The 17,257-nt window shown below is 43.5% G+C and overlaps 1 protein-coding gene across 3 annotated transcripts in view; it reads left to right on the forward strand.

Annotated features, from left to right (window-relative positions):
* DNAAF9 (dynein axonemal assembly factor 9) overlaps nucleotides 1–17,257 on the forward strand; it is a 149,853-nt gene that overhangs the window by 92,089 nt on the left and 40,507 nt on the right. For all 3 annotated transcript variants that reach the window (XM_067012213.1, XM_067012214.1, XM_059037678.2), the window contains 6 exons: nucleotides 7,000–7,103; nucleotides 12,173–12,319; nucleotides 13,389–13,477; nucleotides 13,898–13,999; nucleotides 14,258–14,375; nucleotides 16,275–16,363. In XM_067012213.1, the coding sequence (XP_066868314.1) occupies nucleotides 7,000–7,103; nucleotides 12,173–12,319; nucleotides 13,389–13,477; nucleotides 13,898–13,999; nucleotides 14,258–14,375; nucleotides 16,275–16,363 (649 nt within the window). The remainder of the gene's footprint in view (nucleotides 1–6,999; nucleotides 7,104–12,172; nucleotides 12,320–13,388; nucleotides 13,478–13,897; nucleotides 14,000–14,257; nucleotides 14,376–16,274; nucleotides 16,364–17,257) is intronic.

Consider the following 17,257-nt stretch of genomic DNA (forward strand, 5'->3'; position numbering starts at 1 on the left):
CGGACGCTCAGGCTCAGCGGCCATGGCTCACGGGCCCAGCCGCTCCGCGGCATGTGGGATCTTCCCGGACCGGGGCACGAACCCGTGTCCCCTGCGTCGGCAGGTGGATTCTCAACCACTGCGCCACCGGGGAAGCCCCAGACAGTGCTCTCATGAGCATTCTTATATATGTCTCTTGGTGCACCTGGCACCAGGACAGTGCCTTACAACACGTCTTTCTTGCAGTATGTAAAGACATAATTGCCATCTATGGTCTCAATCCTTTGATTTTCCTGTTACATTTCTGGCTGGTTGTACCAGCCAGCATTGAGATCTCTGGTATGTTGGTCTTCCCTGAATGTTTGCCACTTTGTTTTTGTTGTTGTTGTTGTTTAATATTTATTTATTTATTTATTTGGTTGTACCAGGTCTTAATTGCGACAGGCGGGCTTCTTATTTGCGGTTCTCAGGCTCCTTAGTTGTGGCTCACCAGCTCCTTAGTTGTAGCGTATCATACGCAACTCTTAGTTGCGACATGCATGTGGGATCTAGTTCCTTGACCAGGGATCAAACCTGGGCCCCCTGCATTGGGAGCGCAGATTCTTATCCACCACGCCACCAGGGAAGTCCCATGTTTGCCACTTGGATTGCTTTGGTTTTTGATATCCCTATGTATGGAATTTTCTGTGCTTTGCCCCCAAATAAAGTCAGCCACTCCAGCAGGCCAGTCTCTCTCCTTCCTAAGACTTCTGCACCACAGAGCTGGAGGGGAGGTAATGTGAATAGCCCCAAGCTAAAATACCATAGATTTCCACTGTTCTTACCAAGCTTCAGTAGAATTCCTTAAATGCTTCTCAGTTTTGTTGTATAACTTTGGTCCGTTTCCAGAGTCCTTAACTAGTTGTTTTTGACAGTCCAGTTTTATGGCTGCTTCCTGGGGAGAGAATTTTCCAGACTCCTCACAGCCATTTCAGAAGTCCCAACCCTGAGGCTTTTGAAAGATATTTTCACTTGATAAAGAATTGTAGGTTGACCATTTCTTTCTGTGCTTTAAGATGTTGCTCCACTCCACTGTCTTCTTGCTAACATTATTTCTGAGCAGAAATCTACTGTCATTCTTATCTTTGTTCCTTTCTATATAAGGTGTCTTTTATTACCACCTGCTTTTAAGATTTTCTTTCTTTTTATCACAAATTTTAAGCAATCTGATCTTTATATGATTGGTGTGGTTTTCTTCATGTTGCTTATGCTTGGGATTCATTTAGTTTCTTGAATTGATGGATTTAGAGTTTTCCTCAAATTTGGAAATTTTTTGGCCATTATTTCTTTAGTTTTCCCCTCTCCTTCAAGGATTCCAATTACATACATTTGGCTGCCTAAAGTTGTCCCACAGCTCACTGATGCTCTGTACAATTATTTTTAGTCTTTTTTCTCTTTGTGTTTTATTTTGCATAGTTTCTACATATTCTGATTTACTAATCTTTTGTTCTGCATTGTTTTTATGAGTTTGTTAAATTAACATTTGTTAAACGGAACACAGGCTACTGGATGGTGAGCCAGGTTCAGCAAAAGACCATGAAAGAAATTGAAATAAAGAAGTTTATTACTCACAGGTCCAGGAGGAAGTACATGGCATGCCTTGAGGGGCTACACAGAGGTGCGGGGGCCAGGGGGCGGTGGTCAAGGCAAGGTGCAGGCTGGACCTGGGTACATGCCTTTATTAGGGTCTGTGGGTTGGAGTGCTTTGGGATTCCTTAGCCTTTTGGCTAAGGCCAAACTGGTCAATTCAAACCAAAAAGCGTTGGGTTTTGGTAAGCTCCATGGAGGTCTTATATAAGGGGCACACAAGGGGAAGGCACTAAGGAGGCAGTGGAGACTGTTGATGACAAGGGCTGCTGGGAAAGTCATATCAGGAACTTACATTTGCTTGTGACTCTGCAGGCTGTTGTCTAGGGCATGTGCTCGCATGAGGGGGCTAGTGTCAGTTTAAGGCCCGTGCAGGCCACTTGGCCAAACAAAATGGATGCTGAGGCAGCAGTACCATGGAGTAGCTAAGCTCTCAACAGTTGTCATGTCATTAGTCTTATCCAGTGTTTTTTTCTTCTCAGAAATTGTATTTTCATCTCTAGAAGTTCAATTTAGACATTTTTTACAACTTTCATGTCTCAGGTTAACATGATTCAGCCTTTCCTCTAGCCGTGAACATAGGGAATACAGTGATAATAACTACTCTATTTCTCTTCTACTCTTATCATCTGGACCTTTCTTTTAAGCTTTGTTAGGCAAGAAGCAGAGCAGCATTTAGTTTAGGACTAATTTTACCCCGGTAGTGAGGCAAAATCATTCTGAGAACTCTACCTGCCATCCCTATGAAGTACGAGGTTTTCCACTGTGGCTGGTACGAATGGGCAGAATATCTGGTGCAAGGTATGAACCTGATGTTCATTGTTTTACATGGGAATATCCATTTTTTCCAGCACCATTTGTTGAAAAGACTCTCCTTTCTACTTTGAATTGTCTTTGCACCTTTGTTGAATATCAATTGACCATCTATCGACTATTTCCTACAAGCCTCAGTGAGTGGTTGGCCCTCGGGCAGCACCTTCATTATCCCTGTAGCAACTTACAGATTCCAGAGTATTTTTTCCATCAGGCAGAGATTTTTTAGCAATGAGGAGCAGAGACACTGGTACCATTGACACATAAAGTCTGAGAACTCTGGTGACCAAGCTGAGTTTCACCTTCCTGTGATGGGAAGGCCCAGGCAGTGGCCATCTGCTTCATTCTGCACCCTCTCATGTATTCCCTTGTGCTGATATGAAACTGTTGAGGGACACTTTAAAAGAGAAAGTTCTCTGAAGCACTGAGCATGAATGAATTATATAGCATATACCTACAACATACATATTACCCACAGTTGCGTGTTACCTACAGCATGGATGACTCAGGAACAGAATGCTGAAAGAAGTAAGCAAGTCACAAAAGAACACATGTATTAAGATTCCATTTGTATGAAAGTAAAAGAAACAAGACTAAATCGTATATAGTTTATAGATACATTGAAGTATGGTAAAACTACATAAAATTTGGGATGTTCATTCCTTCTGGGTGGGAGAGAGGGCCTCTGAGGAAGGACATTGAGGAGGCTTCAAAGGCACTAGGAATACTTGATTTCTTAAGCTGAGTGGTGCATATACAGGTATCAGGGTTTGTTGTTGTTTACGTTTTTTTCTGTAAATCATATGTGTATACTTCACATACTGTCACATACACAGAATGAAAGTTATCCAGCCATTGCATCATAATATTTTCCCAGCAGTGATAATGTTCCCTCTTTACATAGGCTGGACCATAAGAGGATTTTTATTTATTTATTTATTTATTTTTGGCTGTGTTGGGTCTTTGCTGCGTGAGGGCTTTCTCTTGTTGTGGCGAGTGGGGGCTAATCTTCATTGTGGTTCACATGCTTCTCATTGCAGTGGCTTCTCTTGTTGTGGAGCATGGGCTCTAGGCACGCGGGCTCAGTAGCTGTGGCTCAGCGGCTCTAAAGCACAGGCTCAGTAGTTGTGGCGCACGGGCTTAGTTGCTTCGCGGCACATGGGATCTTCCTGGACCAGAGCTCGAACCCGTGTCCCCTACATTGGCAGGCGAATTCTTAACCACTGCGCCACCAGGGAAGTCCAAGGGTTTTTATTTGTACAGCCAGTTGTCTGAAGGAGGAAAAGCCAAATTCTTCATTAACACTTGGTGTCTTATTTTGCCCTGAGGGCTCATTCCTGTTAGACTTCCGGGGATGTAGAGGTCAATCAAAGACAGCCCTGCTGTAGTCCCCTGCTACTTCTTGGGTACTGAGGGGGAACTTCCTCTTACCTTGGGTTTTCATACTCACAGAATGGAGAAGGAATGAAAGAGCCCATTAAGCAAGGCACCAGGGATTGGTTAAGGAGCCAGGGAGATCTCATCAGGAATTGGCTCCCCCAGTCACTGAGAAGCCCTTGCAAAGGCATGTCCTATCAGAAAACAGTTTGACAGTCACAAGTCCAGAACAGATACTGGAAGTGTTACTACTTCAAGTGGATTAGGATCTAAGAGACTGGGGCACTGGCATTGGACCACCCAGTGAGAGACTTCAATTATCTCATGTGTGCCCTGAGAATAATAACTATTATTACTATTACTATTCCCAGAGCAAAGGGTAGTTACTATTCCCAGAGCAAAGGGTAGTTGCAACACAGAACAGTCTGCAACAGTACTAAAATCAGCTCTTGCCCTGGGCCAGGCCCCATAGTGAGTGCTTTTCCAGCACTGCCTTATGAATTTCTCTCTGCCTCTTTTTCATTTTGTTTAGAGGCTTTAGAATCTAGAGGGAGAAGTGCTGGAGATGACCTCCCTGATCCACTTCTTTTCCCATCTTCCCAGTGACTACTTGGAATGTACCAACTCTCAGATATGTGCTGTTTTCTGGAAGCTTTGGAGTGATTTTGAGGTTTGTCCAGGAGGCCTTTGAGTGGTACTTGTTCCTCAGAAGCTTCATGTTAGAGGTATACAGGTGGACAGTGAGCCCAGGACATGGAAGGGTCCAGATACTAAGCAGTAGGTAGGGGAGCAGTTTTTACCTGATTACACCTGTTGACCCCTCTTTCCTCTGTAACAGTAGGTAGAGTCATCTTGTGGCTGGAGTTTAAGAAGTTGTGGTGTTAGGAGAGTGTTAAGGGCTTTGGTTGGGCCCTGGAGGAGTTGATGGAAGGAGATGGCAGTGGTGGGACTGCCAGGAAGCACTGAGGGCTTGTTGAGGTTAAGCAAGCAGAGAAGGTACCTCATCAGATTAGCCACACATGGGCTGTGGAGAGAGCAGAGGTAAAGGAAAAAAGAGAACCGAAGTGGCTAGAATGATACAGTGCCCTGGCATCAGACAAACCTGTGTTCTGTACTTGGCTCCACTATCAAGCAGTTCTATGACTTTTGGGAAGATCTCTCTAAGCTTCAGTTTCCCATCAGTCCTCTAAAAATAATACTACCTCTTACAGTTGTTGCAAAGATGGAAAACTGTAAGGTATATGACATGGTTGGTGCTTAGTAGATACTAAATAAAATCTGTTCCCATCCCTTTCCCTGACAAAAGAGAGATCAAAAGTTTGTCTTGTCCCTGGAGATTGGCCCTGAATGTGGATGAGAGGGAAGTCAGAAATTTCTGAGCAATAAGGGAAAATGGGGGAACTGAAGGCTTCAAAGGCAGTGACATCACGGGATGAGGTTTGGGGAGTGAGATAGTTAAAAGTATTATGGCATTTTGTAGTCAGAGAGTAGGTTCTGGAGCTGAAGATTTCAGAAGTTAAGACATTCTGGGTGCTGCTTTACTGGTATGGAACTGGCATTGAGGAGCAGCAAGGCCAGAGCGTGGCATGGCCCACCCCATGATCTCTCAGAGAATGGGAGTGTCGGCTTTGGAAGAGAAGACTGTGAACACATTCAGAAGCTGTTTGAAGTGTTGTCGCATAATTAGGAGGGCAGTAGATGTGAGCAGTGAAGGAAAGGAGGGGCATGAGTCTCTGAGGGCATGAAAATATTGTGCCATTGTGGGAGGGAATGGTCTGGGAACAGCAGTGATGAACCTTGGCATGGGTGCAGGATGAGGCTGGGGCATGAGGAGCCTCCACTCAGGAGGGCCATAGGGCAAGACTGTGTGTAGGTGAGGCTAGGTTTTACTTGCTAGAGGGTAGGAGCCTTACAGGACTTGAACCATTGAGCGCCTTGAACTGGGCTGGCTGGTAAGGTTGGCATTAGTTCCCTCTGACTGGTTGTCTTGTTCTTTTGTTGATATTCAGGCTTCAAACCGTCCTCTAGTACCTAAAAACTGCCTCACCTCCCCCACTTCTCCCCACCCCCCATTAACATGCACACACACAAGCACATATACTCTCTAGGCCCCCCACTGCCTCCTGAAACCCCACCTTCTCAGGAAACCTTCAAAACTTGGCCTTTGCTCTTCTTGTCATTACAACTTACACAGCTTTGGGGCTGCCTTTTTAGAACTACAGCTCAAGGAATCAGTCACTCTTCTTGGTCTCATGTCCTCTGCCTTAGCAGTAAGATATTGGCGGTTTTCCCCAAGCCGGTGCCTTGAGCTCTTAAGAAATACGTTATCTCTTCTCTGTTTGTGAAAACATGGAAAGAAAGGCTATTACAGGAATAGGAAGGATCCAGCTTGGACCATTCCAGAGAGCAGCTTCACCTAGGCATCTGTGGGTGCCCTGGGTGCTTCATTTGGGTCTTCAAAGCAAGCCCAGGCCCAGCCTTAACCCTTGTCACCTTAGTGTCCGTCATTTCTGTGATCTACTCCCTAGGGCCCATACTGAGCTGCTGTGTAACTTTGGCCACCCAGGAAACAAGCAGCTCTCCTTAAACCTGAATCCTTATTCTAAGGAACCCACACTCAGTGTCCATGTCCCACCCATCTTGCTTTTGGGAACTACAGAACAGCAGCCTCCAGTGTCTGTAGAATTCACTTATTGCCTAACTCACATGTTCCTTTCCTGGCAAGGGTCCCTTAAGCACCCTTCACCAGTCTTTCAACAACTGACACCCTAGTGCTCTTTCTTGGGCCTTATGTGAGAGATGTGGTCATTTCAGAGCTTCTGCCAAAATAATAGAAAGGAGCATCTATAAACTCAGTAATGGAGCAGACATACCCAAAGTCTTTTTTAGTGTATTTCCCTGGAAGACACCCGTAAGTGAATGTGAATTTTGCCTCTCTCCATCAGCTGATAACTTACTCACTTGTTGCTTTTTCTAATTCTTATGCAAAGACTGTATCTGATGCCTCATTTCTCTCTGAGGCCCTAGGAGGGTACATTGTCTTTCTCAGAGCACAGGGCTCAGCATAAAGATTGTTTAACTTAAGCACTTCAGATGGTCTCTAGTTACCACTCTATCTTGGCCTGGAACCTGCAGGAAGAACATTGTGATACTGGCCCCCAGAATCCAGCCCTCCAGCTCTTACCAGCTCTCTTTTCCTTCCAGGGAAAGTACATTTCTTCTCTGGTGGACTTCTGTTTTCTGACCGTCATCACGGAAATATCATCATTTCCAAGGATCACATGAATTCCGTTTTGTTCTATGATGGGGTAGGTGTTTTACAGTCCATGGTTTTGATGTTCAGAAAGATACTCACACTTCTGAGGGAAAATCAAATAACTCCCTGTCCTCCCTCTACCACCACAGGGCAGGATGTTAGGAACCAGCGCTGCCCTTGAGGCAGGCAGGCAGGCAGGCAGGAAAGTCGTGGAGAGGCTCTTGTGAGCCATAGGAGTAGCTATGAGTTTCCCCTAGCCTGTACCCTTTGGCCAGGGCACAGCTCATCACAGTGTGACACCAGAGCAGAGGGCAGGCCCTCCACCCTGTGTGGTCTCAGCCTCAAAACCAGCTTGTTTGGGAGCCGGGACAGAGACCAGGTAAAGTGGTTTGGTCAGATAGCTCTGAAAATGAATTCTATGAGCAAGTCAGAAAGAGTTATGTCTTTCTTCCACATAGAACCTGGTTCCTTAAAGGCTGTTCCAAAAATGCAGGCAGACCAACCAGACATGTTAGATGCCTATATTAGGTGAAAGCTTTGATATTTGATATTAATTAGGTTAAAGAGTCTTCCAACATCAGGAAGGAAAGGGTGAAACTTAAGGGCTGGAATGATGTTACCTAATTTTGGGGTGGGTGGGGATGGATTTTTTTTTTTTTTTTTTTTTTTTTTTTTTTTTTTTTGCGGTATGCGGGCCTCTCACTGCTGTGGCCTCTCCCGTTGCGGAGCACAGGCTCCGGACGCGCAGGCCCAGCGGCCATGGCTCACGGGCTCAGCCGCTCCGCGGCATGTGGGATCCTCCCGGACCAGGGCACGAACCCGTGTCTCCTGCATCGGCAGGCGGATTCTCAACCACTGCGCCACCAGGGAAGCCCGGGATGGATTTTTAACTCATATCAAAAACGAAAATAAACTTCTGAGAAAATTAAATACTTTAAAATTTCATAAGTAGAAAGAAGGGTATATTTACAAATTATTTTTCTTATGAGAACTTTTTAAAATTTAATTTTTATTTTATATTGGGGTATAGTTGATTTACAGTGTATTAGTTTCAGGTGTACAGCAAAGCAATTCAGTTATACATATACATATATCCATTCTTTTTCAGATTCTGATGAGAACTTTTAAGTTCTACTGTCTTAGACATATATATTATTAAATGATCACCACAATAAGTCCAGTTAAGGAGAATGTAAAAATGAATATTTATTAAATCTTTAGGGACAGGAAGACTTTCTAATCTAAGCTTAGAAATGATACAAGAAATTCTAAAGGAAAAGTTTGTCAGATTTGACCACTTAAGGATTTTTTTAACTTTTTGCTGATAATTTATTGAAGTATACTTTAAGTGCAATTAACTGGCTACAAGGACTTATTGTACAACACAGGGAATATAGCCAATATTTTATAATAACTATAAATGGAATATAACCCTTAAAAATTGTGAATCACGGGCTTCCCTGGTGGCGCAGTGCTTGAGAGTCCGCCTGCCGATGCAGGGGACACGGGTTCGTGCCCCGGTCTGGGAAGATCCCACATGTCGCGGAGCGGCTGCGCCTGTGAGCCATGGCCACTGAGCCTGCGCGTCCGGAGCCTGTGCTCCGCAACGGGAGAGGCCACAACAGTGAGAGGCCCGCATATTGCAAAAAAAAAAAAAAAAAAAAATTGTGAATCACTATGTTGTACACCTGAAATTTATATAATATTGTACATCAGCTATACCTTAAAAAAAGCATGTAGGGCTTCCCTGGTGGCGCAGTGATTGAGAATCTGCCTGCCGATGCAGGGGACACGGGTTCGTGCCCCGGTCTGGGAAGATCCCACATGTCGCGGAGCGGCTGCGCCTGTGAGCCATGGCCACTGAGCCTGCGCGTCCGGAGCCTGTGCTCCGCAACGGGAGAGGCCACAACAGTGAGAGGCCCGCATACCACAAAAAAAAAAAAGAGCATGTAAAATATCTCATAATATTTTTGTATTGGTTACATTTTAAATATTTTGGATATGTTGGATTGAATAAAATATATTATAAATACATACATACATACAGTTAACTGTATCTCTTTAAAGTTTTGACAGATGTATATATTCATATAACCACCAGCACAGTCAAGATACAGATTTTTGTCACCCCCCAAAAGTTTCCTAATACCTTTTTGCAAATCATCTTTCCCCCCAGCTTCTGGCTTCAGGCAACCACTTATTAGCTTTCTGTCACTGTAGATTAGTTTGCGTTTTCTAAAATGTCATCATACATTCTGTACCCTTTTGAGCCTGGCATTTTTCACTCAGCATGATTTTTAGGTCATCCATGTTGTTGTGTGTATCAATAGTTTTTTCTTTTTATTGCTTTATTGATGAGTAATATTCCATTTTATGGATGTAGCATAAAATTTATCACACTAATAATTTAAAACTCTAAAAAGTATTCAAAAGGGGAATTAAAAGACAAAAACACAAACCAGGAAAACTATTTTTGGTGATTAAAAAATAATGAGGGGCTTCCCTGGTGGCGCAGTGGTTGAGAATCCGCCTGCCGATGCAGGAGACATGGGTTTGTGCCCTGGTCCGGGAAGATCCCACATGCCGCGGAGCGGCTGGGCCCGTGAGCCATGGCCACTGAGCCTGCGCGTCTGGAGCCTGTGCTCCGCAATGGGAGAGGCCGCAACAGTGAGAGGCCCGCATACCGCAAAAAAAAAAAAAAAAAAAAAAAAAAAAAAAAATGAGTTGCTGTTTCTTTTCTATGAAGAGCTCTAACTTTATCAACATGAAAACACTGAGTGCCAGGTCATGGGTGTTCAGAGGACGTGAGGTTAGTTAACAGATACGTGGAAGCACATCAGATGCATGCTACCATGTATAACAGTAAATTAGTAAATTAGTAAAGAGTAGATAAAAGGTACAGTGAAGTAGACAAAAGGTGAAGTGGAATTGATAATATGAATGTCCAGTCATAGTGGTGGGCTAGGAGGGGTGTCGGATGCAGCCTTTGAAAATGTTTACAGATAGTTTACAACAACATGGTAGATGCTAATGGTAGATTAAGTTTTAAAAGCAAGATTTGAAACTGTAAAAATGAATATGATTTCCCAATACATAAAAAAGGAAGTCAATGAATGAATAGGAAGAAAAGACTAGAAGGAAAAGTACTAAAATGTTAGCTGTAGTTGGAGTTGGGTGATGGGACCTTGAATTAATTTTTTTAACCTTTATTCTCTATTCTATTTTTATATTTTTCTCAAATTTTTATTTAATGAACATATGACTTTCATAATGAAATCTTAAATGATTAAAAAAAAAAACGGGACTTCCCTGGCAGTCCAGTGGTTAAGACTCCATGCTCCCAATGCAGCGGGCCCAGGTTTGGTCCCTGGTTGGGGAACTAAAATCCCACATAACACAACTAAGTCCATGTGCTACAACTAGAGAAGCCCACAGCCAAAAATAAATAAATAAAAATTTTAAAGTATATATAAACTAACTTTTAAAAAAAACCTTTTCCTCTAAGATCAGGAACAAGACGAAAATACTTGCTTTTGCCACCTCTGTTCAACATAGTATTGGAAGTCCTAGCCAGAGCAATTAGGTGAGCAAAAGAAATAAAAGGCATTTAAATTGGAACAAAAGAAGTAAAAGTAGCTCTGCTCATGGATGACATGATTTATATGTAGAAATTCCTAAAGATTCCACACACACACACACAAACTGTTAGAATTAACAAACGAATTCACCAGTGTTGCAGAATACGAAATAAACAGATAAAAAAACAGTTGCATTTCCTTACCCAAACTGTGAATGATCCAAAAAGGTTCTTAAGGAAACAATTCCAATAAATTTAACCAAGGAGTTGAAAGACTTAAAACACCAAAATCCACAAAACATTTGCTGAAAGAAATTAAAGAAGATCTAAATAAATGGTAAGACATCCCACGTTCATGGGCTGGAAAACTTAATATTAAAATAAGATGACAGTACTACCCAAAGCAATCAATAGATTCAGGGCAATTCCTGTTAAAACCCCAATAGCGTTTTTTTCAGAAATGAAAAAACCCATCCTGAAATTCATATGGAATCTCAAGGGACTCCCCTGCCAAAATAGACAAAATGACCTTGAAAAAGAAGAAAGCTGGAGGACTCACACTTCCTAATTTCAAAACTAGCTACAGAGCTACAATAATTGTAACAGTGTGGTATTGGTGTAAGATTAGATATATAGACCAATGGAACAGAATAGAGTGCCCAAAAAGAAAGTCTTGCTTATATGGTCAAATGATTTTCAACAAGGGTGCCAAGATCATTCAATGAGAAGAGGACAGTCTTTTCAACAAACAGTGCTGGAAAAACTGGATATCCACATGCAAAAGAATGAAGTTAGACTCTTACCTTACAGTGTATACAAAAAACAAACTCAAAATGGAGTATAAGCGTAAATGTGGGAACGAAAACTATTAAATTCTTAGAAGAAAACATAGGAGTAAATCCTTGTGACCTTGGATTAGGCAGCAGTTTCTTGGATTTAACACCAAAAGCACAGACAACAAAAGAAAAAAATATATAAGTTGGACTTCATCAAATCTTAAAACTTCTCTGCATCAAAAGACTCTATTAAGAATGTGGGGCTTCCCTGGTGGCGCAGTGGTTGAGAGTCCGCCTGCCGATGCAGGGGACATGGGTTCGTGCCCCGGTCCGGGAAGATGCCACATGCCGCGGAGCGGCTGGGCCCGTGAGCCATGGCCGCTGAGCCTGCGCATCCAGAGCCAGTGCTCCGCAACGGGAGAGGCCACAGCGGTGAGAGGCCCGCGTACTGAAAAAAAAAAAAAAAAAAAAAAAGAATGTGAAAAGCAGCCCACAGAATGGGAGAAAATATTTTTGCAAGTAATTTATCCGATAAGGGATTAATATCCTAGGAAGAGATGATATTTTCAGTTTAGGAGAAAAGACCCTGTATTTCCTATATCTCCTAAAACTGGGTGTGGGCAAGCACATCTATAACTGAATCCCAGTAAACCACGTAATGTGAAAATAACTGGACTGACATTCACCATATGTGTTCTGACAGTAGATGTGAAGGCTTGTATCATGCATATGGCTTTTCTCAGTGATGCTCCCTCTTTTTCTCTTTAGGATTCCACCAGTATTGTTGCTGCCCTTCTGATAGACTTCAAAAGTTCATTGCTTCCCCATCTTCCAGTTCATTTCCGTGGATCAAACAATTTTCTGATGATTGCGCTTTTCCCCAAATCCAAGATATACCAAACATTTTACTCAGAGGTAACATCAATCATTATTCAGCAAAACAATTACTACCCTTTTTCCTAGCAATTTAGTTGGTAAGGCAATGTTTCAGGGCTAACAGTGAGGTGCTGAGAGGGAGAGTTGGGAGGGCTGGTGTGAGGGTGGCTGCTTCTGATCTTTTTGGGTCCTGGAATAGTACTCTTGCCATTGAAAGGTGAGAACCTAAAGGAACTGAACAAAAGGCTTTTTAACTTCTAAGAAAAATCTTCTTTGTCCCTTATAAGTCATAATTAGACTCATTTTCCTTTTAGCTACTTTATTGAGTTGTTAGGCCCTACCTACTGGGTCAGAGCTCTCTACCTCGCCCCCAAATCTCCCTCCCCACGGTTCATAGGCCCTGCCCTTGCAAGTGGTTCCACCTGGCAGGCTGCACACCATAGGCTGTCAGCATAGATTGCACTAGTGAGGGAGCTCACCAAGAATTATACAGCCTACTTAGAGACCAAGCAGTAGCCAGAGTCATACAAATGGCTGGTCTTATTCTGGTGGAAATGCTTGGAAAGGTGTGATGCAACAGCTTTTGAGAGGACAGTCCCTCTCTCAGGATAGATTCGTAAAACAGGGAAGAGGCAAGAACTGGCCTTGACTGCAGAGCGGCTGTTAGGGCCTGTCTGTGTCTCCATCTTACTGCCAGTTGGTCCTTTTACCTCCTTGTGCTTGTCCTTTCATTCTAGGAACCTAGAGATTCTCTTCAGCTATTCCTCTGCCTCTAGGCAGGAGTTGCTTGAACTCCTTCTGTCTGGCCCTGTCACCAGGGAAGACATGCCCCTGCTGCCAGAACAGTATTACCTGATACCTTCCTCTGTGTTTCCTGGCCTCTTACGGAGCAGAATCCCTGGGAGAAGAACCCAGAAAGAAATTCTAGTTTTTAAAAATACAGAACAAAATTGCTTCAGGCCTCTATTTTTGGAACAAACTTGTTTGTTATGATGGTTTTTCTCTGTACTGACAGTCTAGATTTTCAACAGCCATCAAATCCCCATGTGGGTTCCATATCCTGTTGTTGGGTTTAAAGTGTTCTTTGCTCAAATTCTGTTTTGTTTAGGTCTTCTCCCCCTGGCAACAGCAGGCTAACTCAGGGCTGTCTTTAAAAGTGATCCAGGAAGATGGATTATCTGTGGAACAAAAGAGATTGTAAGTGGCTGCCTTCAGTGTTTATGCTTGCTTCCCTAGGCTGTGTGTGTCTGCTCTCTCTGCAGGATGACTTGTGTTATGTAACACAGGGGTCCTGGCTTCTGAAAGGGCCGACACAATCATTCCAGTGCTGCCAACTTGCAGGTAGCCAGTGCCTTTGGGGAACAAAAGTCAAGAGAGATGAAATCCACCAAGAATCAGAAACCTGTAGTATTACCAAAGGTTTTAGGCCAGGCTTCCTATGTGGGCAAACCAGTCATCCTGCATTAATGCCAAATTTTGCTTAAGTCAGTGAGATGCTTGTTTTAGAAGTATTGACTCTGTCACTGGACTTTGGCTTGAAAGTATCAGAACAAGTTATGTAAAGTATGTTTGCTGTAGAGAGATGGAATTCTAATCTGTGAGCCTTTGATATTCCAGACACTCAAGTGCACAGAAGCTCTTCAGTGTCCTGAGCCATTCTGCTGGGGAGAAACGGAGTCCTCTAAAGCTACTCTCAGCCAAACTCCCAGAGCTGGATGGGTGAGCTCTGTTTTTCTGTTTCTGACTTTTGAAATGTCAGAAACCTCAGAGTTGGTACTTTCTAAGCTCCATTTTCTTTCTTTATAGCTTCTTAAGAATAATTATAAAAAGTAGTAGTGACACACCATATACAATTTTATTCTCTATAGATATTCACTAAGGTTTCTTTTCAGCAATTAAATAAGTTTATCATGTGAATGGGCATATTCAGGCAAGGCTGATGATGGTAACATAATAACATTATCTTTCTTTTTCTAGGTTTCTCCAGCATTTTGCCCTCAGCAGCATTAGTCAGGAACCCGTGACGAGGACCCATCTCCCTGTCCTGCTGCAGCAAGCTGAAATCAACCCTACTCACAGAGTAGAAAATGACAAGGTACAGCAGCTCACCAAATAAGCTGGGAATTCATGGGAAGATAATCCTGATAGCCTGCCCTTAATCTTCAGTGTCAATTAACAAAAGGAGCTCAGGCAGAGTCCCTTTTCTAAGACTCTTCACCTCCCTGGATACTGATGTAATGATACACATGAAACCTGCTCTATATAATGACTGTGTACAGGCATCTACATTAACCCCAGCTGAGCCCCATAGCAATGATGAAACCCTGGCATATTGCTGTGCCTTCCCCTTGCTCCTCCAGGTCTTCCAAACTCCTACTCAGTATTCTCATGCCATCAGCTCTTTCTGGTTGCAAGGACTTACCTGGCACATTGAGCTTCGTAAGGGAAAGTGTTAGCGAGACCTTGCTAGCACCACCAGGATAAGGTGACACTTTATAAACACTGTCTTCCCAAGAGTGGATTTTAATCTGCTCCTGCTTCACACGCCTCTCCTCTTGACTCCTCCCACCATTTCTTTGGAACCATATATCATAATATGCTCAAAGAGGGCATTTATTTCTGTGCAAATCTAGAAGACACTCAGCTGCAAAAGGAAATAGAAGCATTAAGCAGTCAGAAGCCTCATTTTTCCCTTAAGCAAGAGTTTAAAAATGAAAATGTTATATTTTATGTATTTTAAATATTTTTTAATATATGTATTGATATTTCATGTAACAAAGTGCTACAGGACTGGCCTTAAGTAAGAAGGTATCTGGCTGTGAGCATGTTTGCTGGGATTTGAGAGGCTGAGGTGTGGGTGCTGAGGAATGGGAACCAAGATGGAGAAATTTGGATGGGAAGAGTATAAACAGAAAGTCAGTTACATGGAGTACTGCCCACAGGCACAGAAAGGGATACAGACTAAGAGTCTGGTCAGAGGGGAGGAGGAAGAACTGTTTCCCATAAAAGAGGCACCCATAGCCATCTCGGTACTGATGGGACTAGCTCAGGTAATGAGTGCCACCAAGTTGAACTTCACTCCAGACCTGTCCCAGTGAGTCTTGTGTATTGTGAAATAAAACATACTTAAAGAAGCCCTTGCCATGCTATGTCACTGACATCGTTATCCTTCAGCAAATGCATGGTTCCTTTCTTCTTCTGCTTGACCCCTTCTTTGTTGGTGAATTTCTTGAGTTGCTTTGGAATGTCTGCCTGCAGAGGGCCCTGTTTTCATGTGGTCGTGTGCCAAGATTAGGAAAGTGCAGCCTGGCACCTCTTCTCCCCATCAAGACTGAGAAGTGCTTCCTCCACCCAGTTTGTTTCCTCAGCTCAGGCCCTGTGGCTTGGAAGGTACAGGCCACTCCCCTCCTTCGCTGAGTTTATGACACCAATTTAGCCTGTGGCATTTTTGTCCCAAACCTCCTTTCTGCCCAGTATTTTCCATTATACCTTTTTTTTTTTTTTTTTTAGTTTATTGGGTATATTTGCTTCACAATGTTGTGCTAGTTTCTGCTGTACAGCAAAGTGAATCAGCCATATTTATGCACATATCCCCGCCCTTCTGGATTTCCGTCCCATCTAGGTCACCACAGAGCATTGAGTAGGGTTCCCTGTGCTATACAGCAGGCTCTCACTAGTTATCTGTTCCACACATAGACTGATCTAGTCACAGCCTGCTCCATGGAAATTATTATAGTAACACTCCATTGTTGTATATGGTGTTTGCTATATGCCAGACACTGTTGCACGCATTTTGTTTATATTAACTCAGTTAATCATTACATCCACCCTGCAAGGTAGGTTCTGTTGTGAGCTCAAGGTCACATAGCTAGTGCGTGCTGGTGCTGAGGTTCAAACCCATAGAACCTGGCTCAAGAAGTCAGTTCTTTTAACCTCTTACACAATGCTGCCTCTCAGTTGAATCACAAACCCACGTGGCTTTTCTTTCATGTAGGTAATTATCAGCATTGTAACTGGCCTCCCAGGCTGTCATGCTAGCGAGCTCTGTGCTTTTCTGGTCACTCTGCATAAGGAATACGGCAGGTTAGTATGGCTGCTGCCTTTGCTTTGGGGAAAGGGATTCTATGTCTGGGTCTGCCTTGGCACTGGGAAACCTTCAACATGCACTGACCTTTGGTGTCACTGGTATCGGCACAGTAGTCATCCATCCATCCATTCATTTAACACATTTATACCGAGTACTTTCTGTATGCCAGATACTGTTCTAACTGTAGGGGACAAATGAACAAAACAGACTAGAAAATCTCTGCCTTCATGGAGCTTGTATTCTAGTTTGGCAAGATAGACAGTTAACCAGATAAGGAAAATAGTATATTAGCTAGTGAAAAGTGCTATGGAGAAATTAATGCAGAAAAGGCTATAGGGAGTGCTGGGCTGGGGCAAGGATTCCAGTTTTAAATTGGGTACTCAGGGAAGACCTCACTGAGAAGGTGACATTTGAGCAAAGGCCTGAGGAAATGGGGGAATGAACTCTTGGATATCTGGGCAAGAGCCCTGTAGCAGCAAGACCAGCATGGGCAGAGGCCTGGGAATGTGCCTGGTCAGCAGGGGAATTCAGGACCAGGGTGGTTGGAACTTGAGAGCTGGTGGATGTGATCCTTCCGTGACCACAAGGGGACTGTGTGAGCTCAGGTGGAACTGGGACGTGCTGGCTTAGGTAAAATTGGGGAAATCATTCATCCATCACTTCCATTTGGCTGGCAGATTGCTAAACAAACCTTGCAGACCAGGCTTTTAATAACTAGTAGGTCTACCTCAAAGTAAGGGATCCTGGGCTTCCCTGGTGGTGCAGTGGTTAAGAATCCACCTGCCAATGTAGGGGACACGGGTTCGAGCCCTGGTCCGGGAAGATCCCACTTAGTTGCCGCAGAGCTACTAAGCCCGTGTGCCACAACTACTGAGCCCACGCTCTAGAGC

This window comes from Kogia breviceps, chromosome 14, assembly GCF_026419965.1.
Source record: "Kogia breviceps isolate mKogBre1 chromosome 14, mKogBre1 haplotype 1, whole genome shotgun sequence".
Taxonomy (NCBI): Eukaryota; Metazoa; Chordata; class Mammalia; order Artiodactyla; family Physeteridae; genus Kogia; species Kogia breviceps.